This window comes from Capsicum annuum, chromosome 8 (assembly GCF_002878395.1).
Source record: "Capsicum annuum cultivar UCD-10X-F1 chromosome 8, UCD10Xv1.1, whole genome shotgun sequence".
Lineage (NCBI taxonomy): Eukaryota > Viridiplantae > Streptophyta > Magnoliopsida > Solanales > Solanaceae > Capsicum > Capsicum annuum.
Window position 1 is genome coordinate 161,946,033 of NC_061118.1, and position 18,880 is coordinate 161,964,912.

At 28.0% G+C, this 18,880-nt stretch overlaps 1 protein-coding gene across 1 annotated transcript; it reads right to left on the reverse strand.

The window, feature by feature from the left end:
- Positions 1-87: 87 nt before the first annotated feature.
- LOC107879897 (ABC transporter G family member 1-like) lies at positions 88-6,196 on the reverse strand. The gene is made up of 8 exons (XM_016726826.2): positions 5,864-6,196; positions 5,655-5,734; positions 4,789-5,247; positions 2,648-2,734; positions 2,430-2,555; positions 1,242-1,433; positions 1,053-1,139; positions 88-949 (listed from the first exon to the last, which is right to left on the reverse strand). The coding sequence occupies exons 1-8, from the start codon at positions 6,081-6,083 to the stop codon at positions 266-268; spliced, it is 1,935 nt and encodes a 644-aa protein (XP_016582312.2). The 5' UTR covers positions 6,084-6,196; the 3' UTR covers positions 88-265.
- Between the last annotated feature and the right edge of the window lie 12,684 nt (positions 6,197-18,880).

The window sequence follows — 18,880 nt, forward strand, 5'->3', positions numbered from 1 at the left end:
TAAAAACGAACCAAATACGATCATATTTAATTAATATTAACCATTTCATTTGCTTCTTTAAGTTATTACGTACAATAAACAACTTACTTAAGAAGTTTGAAAATTATTAATATCTAAAAACATTTAATTAGCAAGAAATTAACAAACTACTAAAAGTTCAGGAGTTGTATACAGCAAAATACAATACAGTACCAAATGATACATTATGAAATGAAACAACGATCCATGGCATTGGATCGCGAAGAACTAACTACTAATTCAACCATTATTTGTCTTGGAAAGGTGAGGCAGGTAGGGACTTGGCCATGATTTGCCTACTTCTGTTTGATAAAACAGATGTGGATGTTTTTCTTGCGTGCACAAATTTTTCATTCGTCTTGACAATCAACAAGAACACCAGACGGTACAAAATTAGTATACCTACCAGAATGATAAGATCCATCCATTTTGAGTAGGCCATTTCTACTTGCCATCTCTCTCTCAACACGTCCTCTCCGCTGATTGTATGAGTGTTTCCATCGACGTTATCTGTAAATAGCAGTCCTTCAAATTCGTTCTTAAACATGCCTTGGTAAGCATACCTGTGGAACGAAACGTAGTATAATGGATACTTCCAAATAATATTAGGCAACTCGTTAGGTATTTGGAAAAAACCGCCACTTAATATCATTAGTCCTTGTATTCCTGCGCCTACCACAATGCCCATGAGGAAATTGGGAACGATCGCTGCAACATTAGTCATTAGGCTCTCGACTATCATCATACCGATGAAGAGGACCAGAGCAAAGTAGATGAAATGCTCGAATCCGCTTTGAAATCCAGTGAGGAAATAGGCAATTGAACCCGGAACCAGTGAAATCAGTAGCAAGTAGGGCATGGAGGAAAGAGTGTTGGCAATCACAAAAGCACCACAACCATAGTGTCCGTTCATGTTTTCTCTTTGAAATACCTGCATTTTTTATGAAATTAAATTTATCAGTGGTGATCAGAATAGATAAATTAAAACTGAGAAACAGTTTGTTGCATGGTGATGATGAACCGAGGATATATACCTTCATGTCCTCCACAAATGAAGGGAATCCACCAACTGTCATGAACGTCATGAATGAAACAACGAAAGCCACCATTAGACCTCTTTCCTGAAATGTTCAATATTCAAAATTGTACATGTCCTGATCAAATAATGTGTTCGTTAAGTAGTACTACAATTTCTTCTAATTTCCTATCTATATTGTTTATACCTCGATTGAACGATAGCTTAAGTCGACATTGTAGTAGATGGTGCCAAGACCTAAAGCAAGGATGACATACGACACGGATCGCATCCAGTAGTAGCCAAGATCACGAAACATGTTCACAGATGATCTCCTTGTCAAAATAAGGGTTTGTGTAGTAAAGTTTGCATGATTTCTTTTTTCCAATATTTCACCTCCCTGAAAAATATACAACGGTTATAAGAGTGATTTATTTTTCATCACCTTCCAAATAGGGGCAGAGTTATACTTCTGCGGACTCAAATCCTGTATTTCTGTCAAAAAGTTCCCTTCATATGAATTCGCAATACATTAAGCTGTCTCTTATAGAATTCAGAACTCATAAATTCAAAATTCTAGCTTCATCTTGTTGGGTTCTATATATATGTGTTGAATGAAAAATGGAGAAATCAAGCGAAGGAAAAGAGACACCCAAATTGGAAAGTGTGTTCTTTAAATTGAAAAGTTTACTCTTCTCCCACATTGGTGGAAGAGGAGAACTTTAAAGTGTTTATAAAGTGAAACACTTACTTCATATGATAAGTGAGGTAAGGAAATAGAAATGCCTTGCGTTGTTGTCGTCGCTCGATCAATGAGGTCTATTTGAACTGGTGTAACGAAATGCTGTAGTGTAGTGTAGTGTAATGCGTTGTTTCGACTGAGCAGATGCAGATTTTCAAAATAGTATATTCAGAAAATTACTGCATTGTTTTTAAATAAATAAACATGCATTTTCAGGAAAAGACACACCTCAGAAAGGGATGTTGTGGCTATAAATAACCTGTTTTCTTCCATAGGTTAGAGTATGAAAATTTCAGATTACACATAAATCTTCTTATTCTCTAAATACTCTTTGTGACCAATCAAACCAAGAGTGCGTTTGAAAAATTCAAGTATTTGAGGTACCGCTATACTTAAATTGAAGGTCATTTTATTCTGGGAGGTGAGGGGAATTATTCCTTAAGGAAAGTCCGTAAATTCGAACGACTTAGCCTTAACAATTTCTGTTTCATCTATATTTCTGAAATATAAAATACGCCTTTTGTAAAGATCATTTTGATCTTGTGTTAAGGGTATTTGTTCAACTTCGTTGTATTCTTATTCATACTTGAAAATAACACATCTCTCCCGACAAACCCTCTTCCTTCCTGTCTTTTTTTGCGAGTTTTATCTTACCTGTTGGCATATTTCTGCAACCTGGTTCTGAACTTTATGGTATTCCTTGGATGATTTGTATGAGTTTACGAGAAAATCTACCACTTCTTCTGTCGGCTTTCTTCCAGCAGAACCATGTTCGATATCCTATTAATTATAGAGTGAGATTAAATTCAGTAAAAATGCATTGGTCTCTTTAAAAAAGAGGAAAGTGTATGAGATACTAACTATTCACTTACCTCATCAAAATCCTTATTTATTGTTTTAAGAAAATGATCTGACGGATTCTGATGAAGTGGGCAAGGGAAACCATTTGACCCGAAAAACTACAACACCAAACAGAAGAGTTAAAAAAAAAAACAGAGCGAACTAATGAAGATTTTACATATACTTTGCCATTTGCATTAGCAGCAGTGACAGAGCCAAAATTTCTATTAAGGAGTTCAAAAAATAAATTAAACACGTTAATAGGATGTTAAAAATAATTAGGTCGGATCGAATTTGATTTGAACAAGCTAGACAAAATTCAACTCTACCTCAACATGAGCAATAAAACGGAAGACGTTGAACTTCTTTATTTTGATCGTGTGTTCAACATATAATCTTTAAACTTTTTTAAAAATAATTTACATATTTAAAAACTACATAAAAAATAAAATTAAATTACCAAAATTATACTTTACGGTTATGTTGTTTATACATTAACATAATAAAACTAATACTAAATTTTTCTTAATTTTAAAAAGAAAGATGTAAAATATTTTAAATCAATCAAAATAGATAAACAACCAACAAAAGTATATATTATAATTTTGTGAAATAATTAAAAATAAAAGTCAACTATCAAATTTGTAAACATGAAAATAACAGAGAAGAGAAACCAAAAGGGGGACACAACGTAGGAGAGAAAGAAAGTACGTAATTAGGGATTTAATTTTAAAGCTGATAGTATAAAAGATTGAAAAAAAAAATGGTGTTATCTAGACTTGAACGTATGCTGATTGAGAAATTATGCACCCCTTCACCACTGAATCAAGCTTTAGCCTTGTGTCAAGGATAGTGTCGGAGCCAGAATTTTTAAGGCGATTCAAAATTTAAAAAAGAAAACACACGAATTAATCGAAGGGGTTCAACATCAACCATATATACATAAAAAATAATTTTAACCATATATAAATAGCATAATTTTTCATCGAAGGGGATTTGGATGAACCCCTAACCACAAGGTGGCTCCGCCATTGATCAAGGGGGTTCAGTACTTATACGATAAATTAAAATTTTGATTGTATATAAATAGTGTAATTTTTTTTACGAAAAAAATTTAGATGAACCCCTGAATTTCACGTAGATCTGCCAGTGATTAGGGGTGTGTTCGGTACGGAGGAAAACAGAAAATGTTCTCCTCTTTTCTCACGTTCTTTTGGCTAAATGTGACACCTGATTTTTCAAAACGAAAATATCTGATACAAAAGAGAGTTGTGTTTGGTATGATGGAAAATATTTTTCGTGGAAAATGTTTTCTTGGAAAATGTTTTCCTGAAAAATATGTTGTTTTCTCTACTTATTTTTTCATGTTTGGTTGGTGAATGAAAAATATTTTTCGAAAAATATTTTATGGTGTTTGGTTGGTGAGTAGAGACTATTTTTTAGAAAAATATTTTCTAGTGTTTGATTGATGAGTAAAAAAACATTTTTTTAGAAAATACTACTAACTGTTAACTAGTATATCAGTGCCTCTAACAACTCAATAATTTGTAAAAACTAATTTAAGCATAACAAATAATATCAATATCGAATACTAAAATATTACAATCACTAAATTTAAAAAACTATTAATTAGTAAATATAGAAGAGACTTTTCAATATTTTGTCTCGACAATCTCAAGATACTTCAATCAATAGAAATATAACGGAACGACAAGCTTATTCAACCTCGTGAAACAAATTATATCGATGACAAAATGAAATATGCAATTAGCAAAAGTAACATAGGTAAGTTTTCTTCTATGCATATGAAAATAACAATACATTCAATGAATATTGGAAATCGGAAAAATTCGGATTTCATTATTTTTTATTTCAAGCCGTGAAAAATTAAAGCAAAGTATAGTAAAAAATATTTTCGAGTAATGTAAATTTTTGAAAAATTTGTTGGGGTGGGGAAGAGGGGTGGAGGTGGAGTCATAAGTTACATTTGTCATTTTTCTGAAAAATGACTTTTCTTGACGCATGAGTAAAGTCATTTTCCCTCAAATTGAGGAAAATGAGTTATTGTGAAAAATGTCTTGCTAACATTTTATTGCACCAAACAGGGGAAAAATAGTAAAACATTTTCCATCGTACCAAACACCCTTTGAGTAAAATAACAAGATATGCATACCTCAATTGCCTCACTAGCCGGTCCAAAATACACAGTTCTTCCTGAAGACAAGATGCACAAACTGTGAAAGAGGTTGAAAACATCAGCACTAGGCTGATGAATAGATGAAATAATGGTTCTTCCCTGTCTTTGGCGTGAGATTCCGCTCATCACATAATAAGATGCAGCACTGTCGAGGCCACTGGTTGGTTCATCCAGGAAAAGAAGTTTTGGCCGCGTTAGAATCTCCATGCAAACACTAAGTCTCCTCTTTTCTCCTCCGCTAATTCCTTTATTACCAAATCCTCCAATTCTAGTGTTCATTGCATTTTGCAACCCCATGTCCTTTATAGTTTGCTCTGCTATTTGTATTTTCTCTGATTTTGTCATGGAATCTGCGAGTTGCAGTTGTGCAGAGTAGTAAACAGCTTCTTTGACTGTTAGTGTTGCTATCAGAGTTTCATCTTGAGTCACATAGGCCTGAATTTTGTAGGATGAAAGAAAATTAGCATGTGTTGCAAGCAATAGCATGTTAGTTACTGCTCCCTCCGTTTCAATTTGTTTGTTTGATTTTGAATTGACACGTAGTTTACAAAAATAAAAAACGATTTTTATTTTTATTTTGAAACGACATAAAGTAGCATTAGTTGGAATTAGTGTTCTACCGTTCATTGGACACTTTACAAATTAAAAAAAATATGAGAAATGTTTATATTTTCCTAGGCAATATAATTATTTTAGTGGACGTTTGTACATATATGTTTTTGCAAATCAGCATTTCTTTGATATAACATATGTCTTCACTTCAACTTGAAACAGAGAATTTGAGATTGAAAAAAGTAGTAGAATTGAAGAATAAAAAAGGTACATAGGATTTTCGATCTTACAGAAGTTCCATAAGAAAGTTTCTGTTTGTGACCATTGATTAGAATATCCCCAGTCTGCTTCGTGCTGAAATTCAGTCGCCCTGATCAGAGGTGTCCATTTAAGTCATATAGTGTGCACTTATAGTAATAATTAGGTGTATATATATGCATGATTTGCCAAGAGATATATATATAAAAGTTGGGATTGATGAATATATATATATATATACCAGCTAATGCGTCGAGAAGTGTAGATTTGCCTGAACCAGAAGGACCCATCACAGCCAATAGCTCACTTGGTCGAGCATAGCCAGTAACACCTTCAAGTATGTCTTTGCTGCCATGTTTACTAGTGGAAACAGACACCCACAAATCATTCCATGTCAAGTAAACACCTCCATTCAATTCTTCTACCTCCACCTTACCAATTCCGATATCCTGCAACTCCATATAAAAATATATTATAGATTGGACGTAGCTGAATTAATGAAGTTGTAGCTAGATGATGAATTTTGACGGAAATGGCTAACTCCTTTTATACATGCCTTCAGGGGGTGCATGGGACAAATCATAACCAGTCCAACTATTATAAATGAGTTATCTAGTGCACGTTATAACTTTAATGAGGTACTTGAAGTCAAAAGAAAATAGATATATATATACGGTCAGACCTCTCTATATTATAATGGTATTTCACTATCCAAATAGATCCAAGAATGATATTGTACGTTGAATTTTTACTTAGTTTATAAATACTTTTGAAGAAACGCTTATCAACTCGTTCTGAATACTTTTGAAGAAATGTTCCCTCGTTCTCTTCTTTGTCTCTAGATGTGTCTCTTTATCGCATTGTTATAAGGAGATGTCAATGTATTTCACATGAAAAGAATAATTAGAATGAATAGCTATAATAATTTATATCATTCAAAGCTAAAAATTATCATGTGAAATTAATCACCTTTCGAAATTTGGATCATCAACTGTCTATATATATTATCATCGTCGTCCATCTTCACGATACCTACAAAATCAATGCACCTCAAAGTAAATTAAATATTACAAAAATATTTTTTGACGTAAAAAATAATTTTAAAACAAATAATAAAGAATGATCTAAGACCAAAAGTAAATAATTTTATTTTCTATGTTCATTGAAGATACTATTGTATTATGAGTTTTAACTTATTTTCATCGTCAGTGAAAATTTTATTTTACACAAGCAGTAATTTTAATAGGTAATGGATTATCAAGACATTATTTTCATAAAGTCATTTCCTTAATTACTTGATTTTTTCTTTCTTTATTCCTTAATTTTGGAATTTGCCAATTCCTCTTATACACGTTTTCTTCTTAAATTTTTATTGATCCGAAAAAAATAATTATTGTACTTATTTTTATCTCAAAAATTTCTCCTACCGATAATTTTATAATGAATTAAAATTATGCTTATAAAATTTTTTAGTCCCAATTTATTTATTGATATTTGAATTTTGAGAGTTCAACGGGTTAACTTTTTATTATAATTTATTTTACAAGTCTGTTAAAAAGTGATATATTTTAATGTTAAAATTAAACTAGTTTACTTTATATTATAACTTGGGAAAAGGTTCAAATATGTCATTAAACTATCAAAAATGACTCATTTATGCCATCAGTTAAAAGTTTGGCCCATCCATGTCATTGCCGTTATAAAATTGGCTCATCCGTGCCATTAATTTTTAACGGTGATTTTCAAAAATAGTTTTGTCACGTGGTCTTTTATTAAAGGTCCACGTCATTAATTAAAATAAGAAAAAAGGCTTAAATATGCCATTGAACTATCAGAAATGGATCATTTATGTCATCAGTTAAAAGTTCAACTCATTCATTCCATCGTCGTTATAAAATCAGCTCACCCATGTCATTACTTTTTAATGGTGGATTTTCAAAAACTGTTTTCTATGTGACCTTTTATTAGAGGTCCGCGATATTAATTAAAATAAATCAATATTAATTTCAAATATCTTAGATCCTTTAAAAACAATTGGTTCATTTAACATAACCCAATTCACACCCATTAAAGTATTTTTTTTCCTACAACAACAACTATTTTTTTGATCAGAAGAAATTGTGATTAATGTATATCCTTTGGCTATTTCTAGTTGATTCTAAATCATTATAAATGTTACACTTAACAAAAATCTCAAAAATTCTATCCTACTTTTTAATTCCAGTGACTCTAATATATACTCCCAAGTTGAAAGAAAATAAGTCAATGAACAATTAGGGCAAACAAGAAAAAGAAATAGGCGTATCAATAGAGCTTCTTCAATATTCTCCCATCACGAATTAGGGGAGCATTTATTATTGAAAAATCATTTCTAAATAACGGCTTAAAAGAAGTCTGTTATCCCAACTATCCCTCCATGTATATGGGATAACTTCTCCCATCACGAATTAGTGGAGCATACATTGTTGAAAAATTATTTTCAAATAACGGCTTAAAAAAGCCTGCTATTCCAATTATCCCGCCAAGTATATGTGATAACTTTTCCCATCATTATGATATATATGTTGGAATAAATAATCTCGATACTAACTAATTTCAAATATTTTGAAATTAATATTGATTTCTTTTAATTAATGGCATGAACTTATAATAAAAGACCACGTGGCAAAGTTATTTTTAAAAATCCATCATTAAAAAGTAATGACATGGGTGGGTTGATTTTATAACGGTGATGGCATGAATAAGCCGAACTTTTAACTGATGGCATAAATGAGTCATTTTTGATAGTTCAATGACATATTTGAGCCTTTTTGCTTATTTTAATTACTAACGTGGACCTCTAATAAAAGGCCACATGGCAAAGTTATTTTTGAAAACCACCGTTAAAAAGTAATGGCATGGATGAGCTGATTTTGTAACGGCGATGACATAAATGAGCTCAACTTTTAACTGATGACATAAATGAATCATTTCTGATAGTTCGGTTGCATATTTGAGTCTTTTCCCTTATAACTTTTATAGTCCCAATTGTACGGTCAATATTAAAACATTTGAATCTCAAAAGGTGGAAAGTCTTATAAAAATTGAGACATTAAAACTACTATATTATAGAATAGTGATATATTGCTTATGTTTATTTTGGTGATTGCTTTAAAGGCTGATGCTACTAATTGATCCAAATTAGATAGTGTTAAATAACAATAAAATAAAAATTCACGATCAATAAAAAAACACAATAACTCTTTGTGATTTTAACAACAAAGTCATAGTGCTATGAAAAAAAAAAAAGATAGAGTGAATGTAGAGTTCAAAATTGCCTTCTACAATAATTTTCTTTATTTATTATTTTAAGATTAAAAAGTTAGAATAATTGAAACTTTCCTATAATAGGCTTTAAAGTACTTGCCCGCATAAAGAATCGTTTCCACTAGTGATGAATACTAGTTAAACTCAAAATTGATATCCCCTCTGTTCTGTCGTCATCTTTTATTATTTGATAATTATTTAATGACATTATTTTTATTTTATTTTTACTGAATTTCCATTTAATAAGACAAAATAATTTAAAAATAAATATTAAAATAACTTTAAAAGAAATAATATTATAAACTTTACAAAATTATTATTTATTTTTTAAATTTTGTATTCAATCAAAAAATGATAACAAAATGAGATGGAGGCAATATATTGTACTCAATAATTATTTCTATTTTATTATGTGTGTGTAAAAATAGACCACGATATAGCTCCAATTTCCTAGCATGGCGGTTGAAGCACATGTGTCACCTAAATCCAAAGTGAAATGAGAGGCTTGAACTCAATAAAAAAAAAATTATATATGTTTTTATTTGAAATCTATTTGACTTTTGAGATGTAAAATTGTTAATAAATTTTTTATAATATTTTTTTCAATTGATAATATAGATAATTTATTAAATCTTTCTTGAGATATTATTAATTTTAAATAATATTTTATTATTTTATATTTTGAAAAACTTCTTTCTGAGACGACTACTATATGAATTGTTAAAATTATTCTACAATTAATTTAAATATTTTTAGAAAAAAATCAATTCTTTTTATTTGATTGAGTATCTGATTAGAGTAGTATATTCTATATATTCATGTGATTTCCTTTTAACACTTTTTGAAAAGAAGTCTAGTTCTGTTTTTAAGCTAGTCTACAGTCTACCGCACTTATCTCCCATTGAAAAGATTTCTTCCCTTTAATATTTAAAAGCTCTCTTTATAAAATAATACTTATTCAGTTTCAAAATAATTTATTAATATTTTAATTTTAATTTTTAATATTTAAGATCATAAGATTAAAAAAGATAATATATTTGACTTAACTTTAATTCAAAATCATAAAATTTAAAAATATATTTTATTTTTTAAAACTCTATATTTTTTTTCTTTTTAAAACTGAACGACCAAGAGAATGGGCCCCCACAATTAAGGGCCTTAGGCAACAGCCTATTTCAACTTTGTCAGCCGGCCCTGGTTCCTAGCTAGTGAGGCCGAATGTTGTTCCAAGGGTGAAAACTAGCAGGGGTTGAAAGATTAAGTGTAAACAACATAAATTTTTTAATTAATGAAACTAATTATATAAAGCTAAATACTGAATTGTTGTAACAAAGATTGCAAGTGGTCTTGAAGACGTCTTCTATGAATGAATCAGAAATATGCCTAGTAATATGGCTAATGGACTGCAGATCTAGGTCTTCTAGTAACATGGTCTCTATATGGGCAGGCCAATTGCCACAAACTAATTTTACTCTTTCACCAGTTGCATCATCTGCTATCTATCTAGAACTTGTTGATAATGGTAAACAATGAAAAAAAGTTGCAAAAGAGCAAAGAATATTAAATATTGTGCCTAATTTCACAATGTTTTATCCGAAGAGTATCAAAGAACATAAGCCGAGGGTCTATCAGAAATAGCGATTACACTTATGAAATAAAATTGATTATGTTGAACGCAAAGAATTGATTGATCTCGTATATTTATAGCAGTAGTTAATGTTGATGTGATCGGACAAAATAAAATTTATCTCAAAAAAATAATCCTTATCTGATCTATTGAGGAGAATTCTGTTCGAATTATAAGTGGTAATAGCTTAAAAGAATTTGTATCCTATCAGGTTATGTAAAAGACTATACTTAATTTATCACAATAAGTCAAAACTAGTTTAAACAAAATGTAGGTAATTTACTATAGCGTGAAAAGTTTGTAGTATGTTTTGGATCAAATGTACACCATCTCTTAATTTGTATCCAATCAGGTCACTTAAAAGATAAATTATCCACAATTTTTCATAATATGTAAAGTTGGTTGAAAAATAAAATAGATGATTTACTATAACCTGTTAAATTTGTAGTATGGCTTGGTTCACAAGATACACGTTCTCTTTTAGAGTCCTAGTTAACAGATAGTAGATTGGTATGGAATAGTAATAGATAAGAATATAATCTATATTTGTATATCATGTAAATCGCTTCAAATTGCGACCTATTATTTACTTAATCGGCTTCAAGTTAAGTGATATTTTTGCTTCTCGAGAGGCAATTAAACAGATAAGATCAACTCAATATTACTAACATTATATATTTAAAAATCATGTAAAAAAATATAATAAGTTGCAACTCTATTCATGTCAATATAACAGCATACTCAATGCAATTCTACATATGGGCTCCTATCGAAAAAATCTCTTGAACTCTACTAAATATTGGTTGACACAAACTTGAACCATTGAGTTTGAGAATTATCAATACTTTTTTCGTCTAAGCCAACACATTTCCTAACCAAAACTTTAGATGAAGAATAATAAGCATCATAATCCAAACACAACTCCTTTCCATTCTCATCAATATTTGAAAGTTGATAATTTGAAGCAAGTTTTCATGTACTTTGCTCATTGCAATCTAAAAATAATAGTTAAACTTGTATGAGGATAACTTATACATCTAAAAATTTAAATCAGGACCATATTCAAACAATAAATACAAATATATGATAGTTATTTATGCATCTAACAATTTATATCAAACCCTAAATAAACAACAACTACACATGTATGAGGGTAACTTACACATCTCAAAATTAATATCAAACCTAATTAAGCAATATGTATACATGTATGAGGGTAGCTTACACATTTTAAAAAGCAAACTGTTGTAATGTATAATGTCACCTTATATAAAATTAATACTTTATAACTTTTTGTTTTTTCATAACTGTCAATGTATAACCTATAGAAATATATTTCAGAATACTTACATTATACATTAATGGGATGAAATATCTAATGTATAATGTCTTATTATACATATGTCAACTTATACATAAATTCATAATCAATATCTTCGGAAGACGTGATCGACCGGAATCATCAAACTTCTTCTTACTTGCCGCTTTAGAACCTGACTTCTTCGATCTAGAACTAGCCGCTTTCTTCAATTTCTGCATTGTTGCCGGTTCATTTCGATGCTTTGAACGATTCTCTGCGAAATTGGGTTCTTCGCAATCAAATGTACCAACGAGAATATCTTGTTTTTGAGAATCTAACTGACTAAGTCCAAAATTAAAGTTAGGACGAGAATCCATAACCAATTTTACACTATATCAATTAAGCAAAAGCAAGTACAAACCAAGAAAATAAAAAATCTAACTTGTAGTAGATGAAGAAAAACGAAAAAATCAAACTACGAAAGTTGAATATACTTGCAAAATACAGTAATTTCATAGAAACGAACATGCATTCAGAGAATAAACGAAACAAATCCTAAATTGATAAAGTTAAAAAAAAAAAATCAATAAAATCAATTTAAACTTCAAAACTTACAAATTGATAACCTCCAAGTAGATTACTAGAATTTTGTCGTGAAAAAAGAGTTTTTAAATGTGGAGAAAAAATCGGGTGTAATAGGAGCAGATGGGGAGCAAAATACGAAAAAAATATAGTGTTTTAGATATATAAGGTTTATGAGAGAGAAAGTAACAAAAAAAGGAATTTATGTAATTAGTTTGAAATTTGTGTAAATACTTTATCAAATTAGTATTTACCAAATTGGTATTTAATGTAATAAGGTAACTTTAGTTTGTGTATATATGTAATTTTTTCCGTTTCAAAATAATTGATATATATAAATTTTATAAATTTTTTAAAAAATTTAATAATGAATATAAATTGATAAATATGACTTTATTATCAATTTAATTTTAATTACATGAGTTTTATTTAATTAATATGAAAATAAATTAATAAAGATATATTTGAAAAAATAATCAATTACTCTTGATCTTTTAAATATGTCAATTATTTTAAGATAAAATTATTTTAATAATCACGTTAACTATTTTAAAATAAAAATATAATAAACATATCAATTATTTTAAAATGGAGAAAGTAAGTGAATGATGGCTGAATTAATTATTGGTCGGTAATGTGCCAGAACTAACAGATTAGGAAACTTTAGTCTATGCCCTTTTTTGTGGGTGAAAATGTTCTTTGGATGGTACCGCCAATTTATTTGTTTGCCTGCACAACCGACACCTTCACTTATTAATTCTACTAGATAACGAAGGATTCATTTTATGCCTACAATATTATAGTTTTAGATATATTTTATTAATTTAGTACAAAAATTAAATTAATATTTTTATATAAATATGATAGAAAATAATAATAGAAATAACACTTTTAAAAGTTATTTTTTTAATTTTATAATATAATATGCTTCACTGCTTATATTTTTATTTTATTTTTTAAAAATTAAAATATAATATGTTACAATGCTTATTTTAATAAACACACTTTCTTGAATTAAGTAATTAATTTTAATATTTAAATTTTTAAAATTTATTTAAAAATTATACAAGAGAATAAATTAAAATTACAAGTGTCAATATATTAATATTTTTTATAAAATTTTACGAGCAATATTTTCTTAAAATATGACTCTTTTACCTAATATACTATATAAATAAAAGTAAATAGTGTACTTTTATTAAGAAGATAAGAGATTGTGCTTATTCATACAAATATATCATACATTCATTTTCATAATAAAATAATATAAAATTATTAAAAATACTTTATTGGTGATTGGAAATTTCTATAAAAAAATATATGTTATTTAGTGTTAGTTTAAAGTTATTTTACACGCACAGGTTAATTTCTCTATTATATCGTACTCTCTTTATTTCTTTTTATTTGGTCTCTTTGAAATCTCTTGTTCCTATAAAATTAAAAGAAATTTCAGTAATATACCACTAATTAAATTTTATATCTCTTTTCAAATCAATAATGATTACATTTATTGAATAAGGACATAATAGGAAGATTTTTGTTCAAACTATTCTTGAAAGATTAAAGAAGCAAATATTTAGAAATATAAGTACAACTCAAATGAAGCAAATAAAGAGGAATCAATGTGGAGTATTATATATCTCATTTTTAAGTACAAATTTCAATTTTTATGAAAACTTACATATAAATATATTTGTATAATATAATAAAAGTTCTTTACACTGATCATTTAAAATGTACTTCAATCTTTTCTTAAGAAATTATCTTTTAAATATCTGTTTTACAAGGTGACATGCATATCAATTGTGATTACATCTATAATTCATGTGAATACAAAAATTATATGAATATTACGTGTGTATTTCTTTTTCTTTTATAATAAAGTATTTATAGACTGATTTAGTGATCCTTTTTGTAAAAATATTTAATAATGAACAAAAAAAAAAAATTAAATAAGTTAACAACTTTAAATTTTAACCAATCAAGTTCATGCGTGATGCTATTTTTTAGGTAAAAACTTAAAATATTAAAAGTTTGGAGTATTAAACATTTTAACGGTACAAGAATTTTCACTTAAAAAATTTAAAATATAAGAAAATAAATATATGAAGACAAATTCTCAACATTTACCACGTAAAAATAAAAAATAATTTTAGTTCTGTATAAGCAATCTAATATTTCGTGATTGGAGATTCAGATTATAAATTTAAATTTATTTAAAATATTACTTCATGAATAATGTAGTTAAATAAATTGAGATTTGTGAGTAAAAATATTGTTAGCCACACATATAATGGATCCACTTAAAAAATATAGGCACATAACTTAGAAAAAATGGCTAATGAACTTTTTATTAATATGACCATTGACTAATAATTATATCATTTAGATGTGATATGATAAATATACCCTTAATTGTCCTTCAAATCACTTTTTTATATAATAAAAATATAATAATAATAAAATTCTGACCTCTTACCTACATAAAATAAACTATACTCCAATTATTCCTTTTATATTTTATTCTTCTTTCGTCTTTCGAAATGTTGAACAGATAAATAGAAACCTTTCATAAACAATTTTTGTTTAGATATTCCTTTTAAGGGAAAAAGTTTATTATAATTCATATTAATGAAAGGTCGTTTTGACATTTTCCAAATCAAAATGTTAAGGGGATAGATAAGCTGGAATTTGCTGAGATATTATACTCCCTGGCCACTTGTTATTTTCAACAAATATTAGGCAAGGCGTTCCTTTTCATAGACTTAAGCTTTATTACTATTATTATATGACAAGGGAGTTCTCTCCCACTTAATATTTGATTGCAAGACCTAACCAGAAACAAACGATGAAAATTCCATTTAAACTTTAGAGACGTGGCCAAAAAAATCACTTTCAATTTTTTAAAAGCATGTTTCCATTTAATTTTCTAAAATGATCTAGTATGTTGGACCAAATATTACAATAATCATGACAAGTAAAATGGTAGGATTGGATTATTAATGGAAACGTCCCCATGTTTGGTTAGATAGGAGGGGATACATTTCTTTTCTCATAATTAACAGGGCAATTAGTTGGATGTTGTTCTTGGGCAATGATAATGGGCCCCATTCCATCATCATCTCACAAACTGAAGCTCGGCAAATCATATAAATATACAATTTAAGAGTAAATATTACAAAATATATCACTAGTTTCATTTTTTCAAAATATACCATTAAAAAATTGACAAAACTTATCAAATAAGATAAAAAGAAGAAAAAAAATAGTTTAAAATATTTTTCCTATAATTTCTCCTAATGTATTTTTCAATTTCATACCAATCTCCATAACAAAATTATTTTGGGAAAATTTTTAAAATCATTACTATAAAATTAGCATACATGAAAACACATGAAATTTGAACTGTTACTTTTCATTCAACAATTTCTTCTTCCTATTCTTTCCCTTCTATTTTATATTGGATTTATTTATATTTTTATCTTTTCTATTTTTTCTTCTTATTATTAATTATGTACCTCGTTTTTATTTATTTTTTATTTCTTCGTGTGTTCTTAATTATCACAAGAAGAATATATAGTTACCCATATGTAGAGATTGAATTTTTAGGATTTCTTTTGAAGAAAGATGTGGGAAAAATATATAGTTATCCATCTTTACATCAATTTCTATATATTTCAGATACCATAAAATTATTAATACACCTATTTTTATACATTTTAGACACCATAAAATTATTGATAAACCAATTTCCATATATTTCAAACACTAAAAAATTATTATTATTGATAACCAATTTCTATATATTTCAGACACCATAAAATTATTATTATTGATATACCAATTTCAAACTATTTCACATACCATAAAATTATTGATACACCAATCTCTATATAATTCAAACAACATAAAATTATCCATACATCAATTTCTAAGTATTTCAAGACAGTATAAAATTATTGATACACATACACTAACTTTTATACAATTCATGCATCATAAAATTATAGATTCATCAATTTCTATACAATTCATGCACCATAAAAATCATTGATATCCTTCCTCCGCCATTGTCATGGACAATTACCAGAAGACAGCAAGAACAAATATTATAAAAAAAAAAAAAAAAAACTCCACCGAAAATCATATCCACCGCTGCCACCGCCATACCGGCTTCCTTCACCATATCTAAAATCCCAAAATTAAAAATCATACTGACTGATGAACAAACAGATCTTCGCTCAAAAAAAAAAAAATTCAAAATCATAAATGATCAATGAAAACTATCAACATTTTAACCAAAAAAAAGGGAAAAAAAAATACTGCAAAAATTTTCCAAGATGTTATAGTACATTATAGAGGAAACAAGATCGTTGGAGCTTTTCCTTTTACGAACGTACACCACTAATTTTGACAATTTCTCTTTCCATCGATGGAAAAAATTTAAAAAGCCATAAATTATGATAGAGAAAGAGGGAGAGAAACAAGGAAGAAGAGTAAGGATTTTTGGATTAATTTTTTAAAATAAATAAAAAGAAACTAAATAGTTGATAAATTTTATAAATAAAAAAAATTAGTGATAGATTTTATAATATTTACTCTTTAAGAGTTTATATTTATGTGATTTTTGCTTGAAGAAAAGCTATCGTATTCAGATTGGACCATTAAAGGGGAAGGCCCATCTTTGATTGAGAATTGCACATGGTGCAACTGATTTATTTTAGGCAATATTATGTAGTATTTGTTATTATATTCTCAAATACTTACCAAATATAACTATTTTTTGTGTATATTGTAATAAATGCCTTCCATCTAAATCAACATTTCCCGTACTTCTTTATCTGCTATTACAGAAGGCCGTCGTCACAATCATTGATGGGGTGCTAATATAAGCTTAGCGCTGAAAAATCATATAACAAAGTGGTTAGTAGATATTTTCGATATGGGATCTATTTTAATTTATAGTTTCACATATATTCTTTGTATTTCTATATTTCCCTCTATTGATTATATATACAATATATATGTATTATGTTTTAGGTATGAGATGAATTTGTGTTATTTGACCGTATTTTTATGCATATATCCTTGTTTCACTATTTTCTTTTTTGTGGTTACCTACTCACATATACACTCCTATATTTTTGTTGTTTGCTGCACTATTATAAATACGTTAGGTAATGCACGTTATAACTTCAAGGAGAGGTACGTGAAGTTGAGAAGAAAATGGAAAGAAAAACAAGTTGACATATAGGCTTTTACTTAATCTGTCTCTATATCTTTATAATATATGCGTATATGTAGGACTTAGGAGGAGAAAAGGTTTAAATTGATATAGAGTACTCATTAATTATGTCTATTGTATTTTTGTTACTAAAAATTACACAAATACACAACTTATGTTTTCAATATTACAAAAAATCTCAACTCCATAAACATATTACAAAAATCCCAACATATACACAGAATGCTATGTATATGTCGGTTATGTTATGTATATTAATAGGGAGAGAGAGTAAATTAATTAAAAAAATGAGAGAGAGTGTAATTACTTCCAAAAGGATTGGTGCTTATGTTATTTATACTTTTTGATATACATATACATATATATATATATATATATATAAAAGTAGCCCATGATATAGTTCCAATTTCGAACTCGGAACCAAAATGAGCCACAAAATAAAAGAAGTAACCAAAATAGGTCACCTATTTAAAAAGTTACTAAAATAGGCTAATCGTAATAATTTATTACATTTTTCACTTTTTTTTTTAATGGTCAACTAACGGAATTGATTTTTTAAAAAATGTAAGAAATTATTACGTTTTACATATTTATTTATAAAATGCAATAATTTCTTACGTTTTATTGGAAAAATATATAAAACGTAAGAAATTATTACGTTATACACGAAAATCGATATAAAAAACAGTGATTTATTACATTGCTTATAAAAAAAAAGAAGCTTTTTCCAAAAATTTATCCAAAAACTTACGTTGTGTCCTTTTTGCACCACCCCCACTTTTTCCAATTTACAGCAATGTGGTCCCTCTCCCCCATTTTCTTTTTTATATCCTGATACTTTATACGTTCTCCTTCTCAAATTATTTATTCCAAATTAAGATGATACATCAATTAAGAAAAATAATTAATAATATAATTAATTTATCATAGTGCCCCTATTAAATGGTATTTATATTTTAATTTAAAAATAATAATTAATACAAAAGGTAAAACATAAAAAAATTTATTATCTCGTTTTGATTAATAAAAAAAGATAAGTAAATAGAAAATTAAATTAAGACATTTGGAACGGGTAAATTGGTACGGCGAGAGTATATAGTTATGTTTTATTTATTTTTCTGACGCTATATATAGTTATACTGGTTATCAATTTATAGTTGCAACCGAATCTTAACTACAACAAAAAAAAATACTGATA

Excerpts from the sequence above, each read along its gene's own strand:
- LOC107879897 (XM_016726826.2), bottom strand. The coding sequence starts at position 6,083 with ATGGAGTTGCAGGATATCGGAATTGGTAAGGTGGAGGTAGAAGAATTG. Across the intron at positions 2,556-2,647 it reads TAAATAAGGATTTTGATGAG|GATATCGAACATGGTTCTGC; the intron begins GTAAGTGAATAG and ends TATAATTAATAG. Across the intron at positions 1,434-2,429 it reads TTGCAGAAATATGCCAACAG|GGAGGTGAAATATTGGAAAA; the intron begins GTAAGATAAAAC and ends TATATTTTTCAG.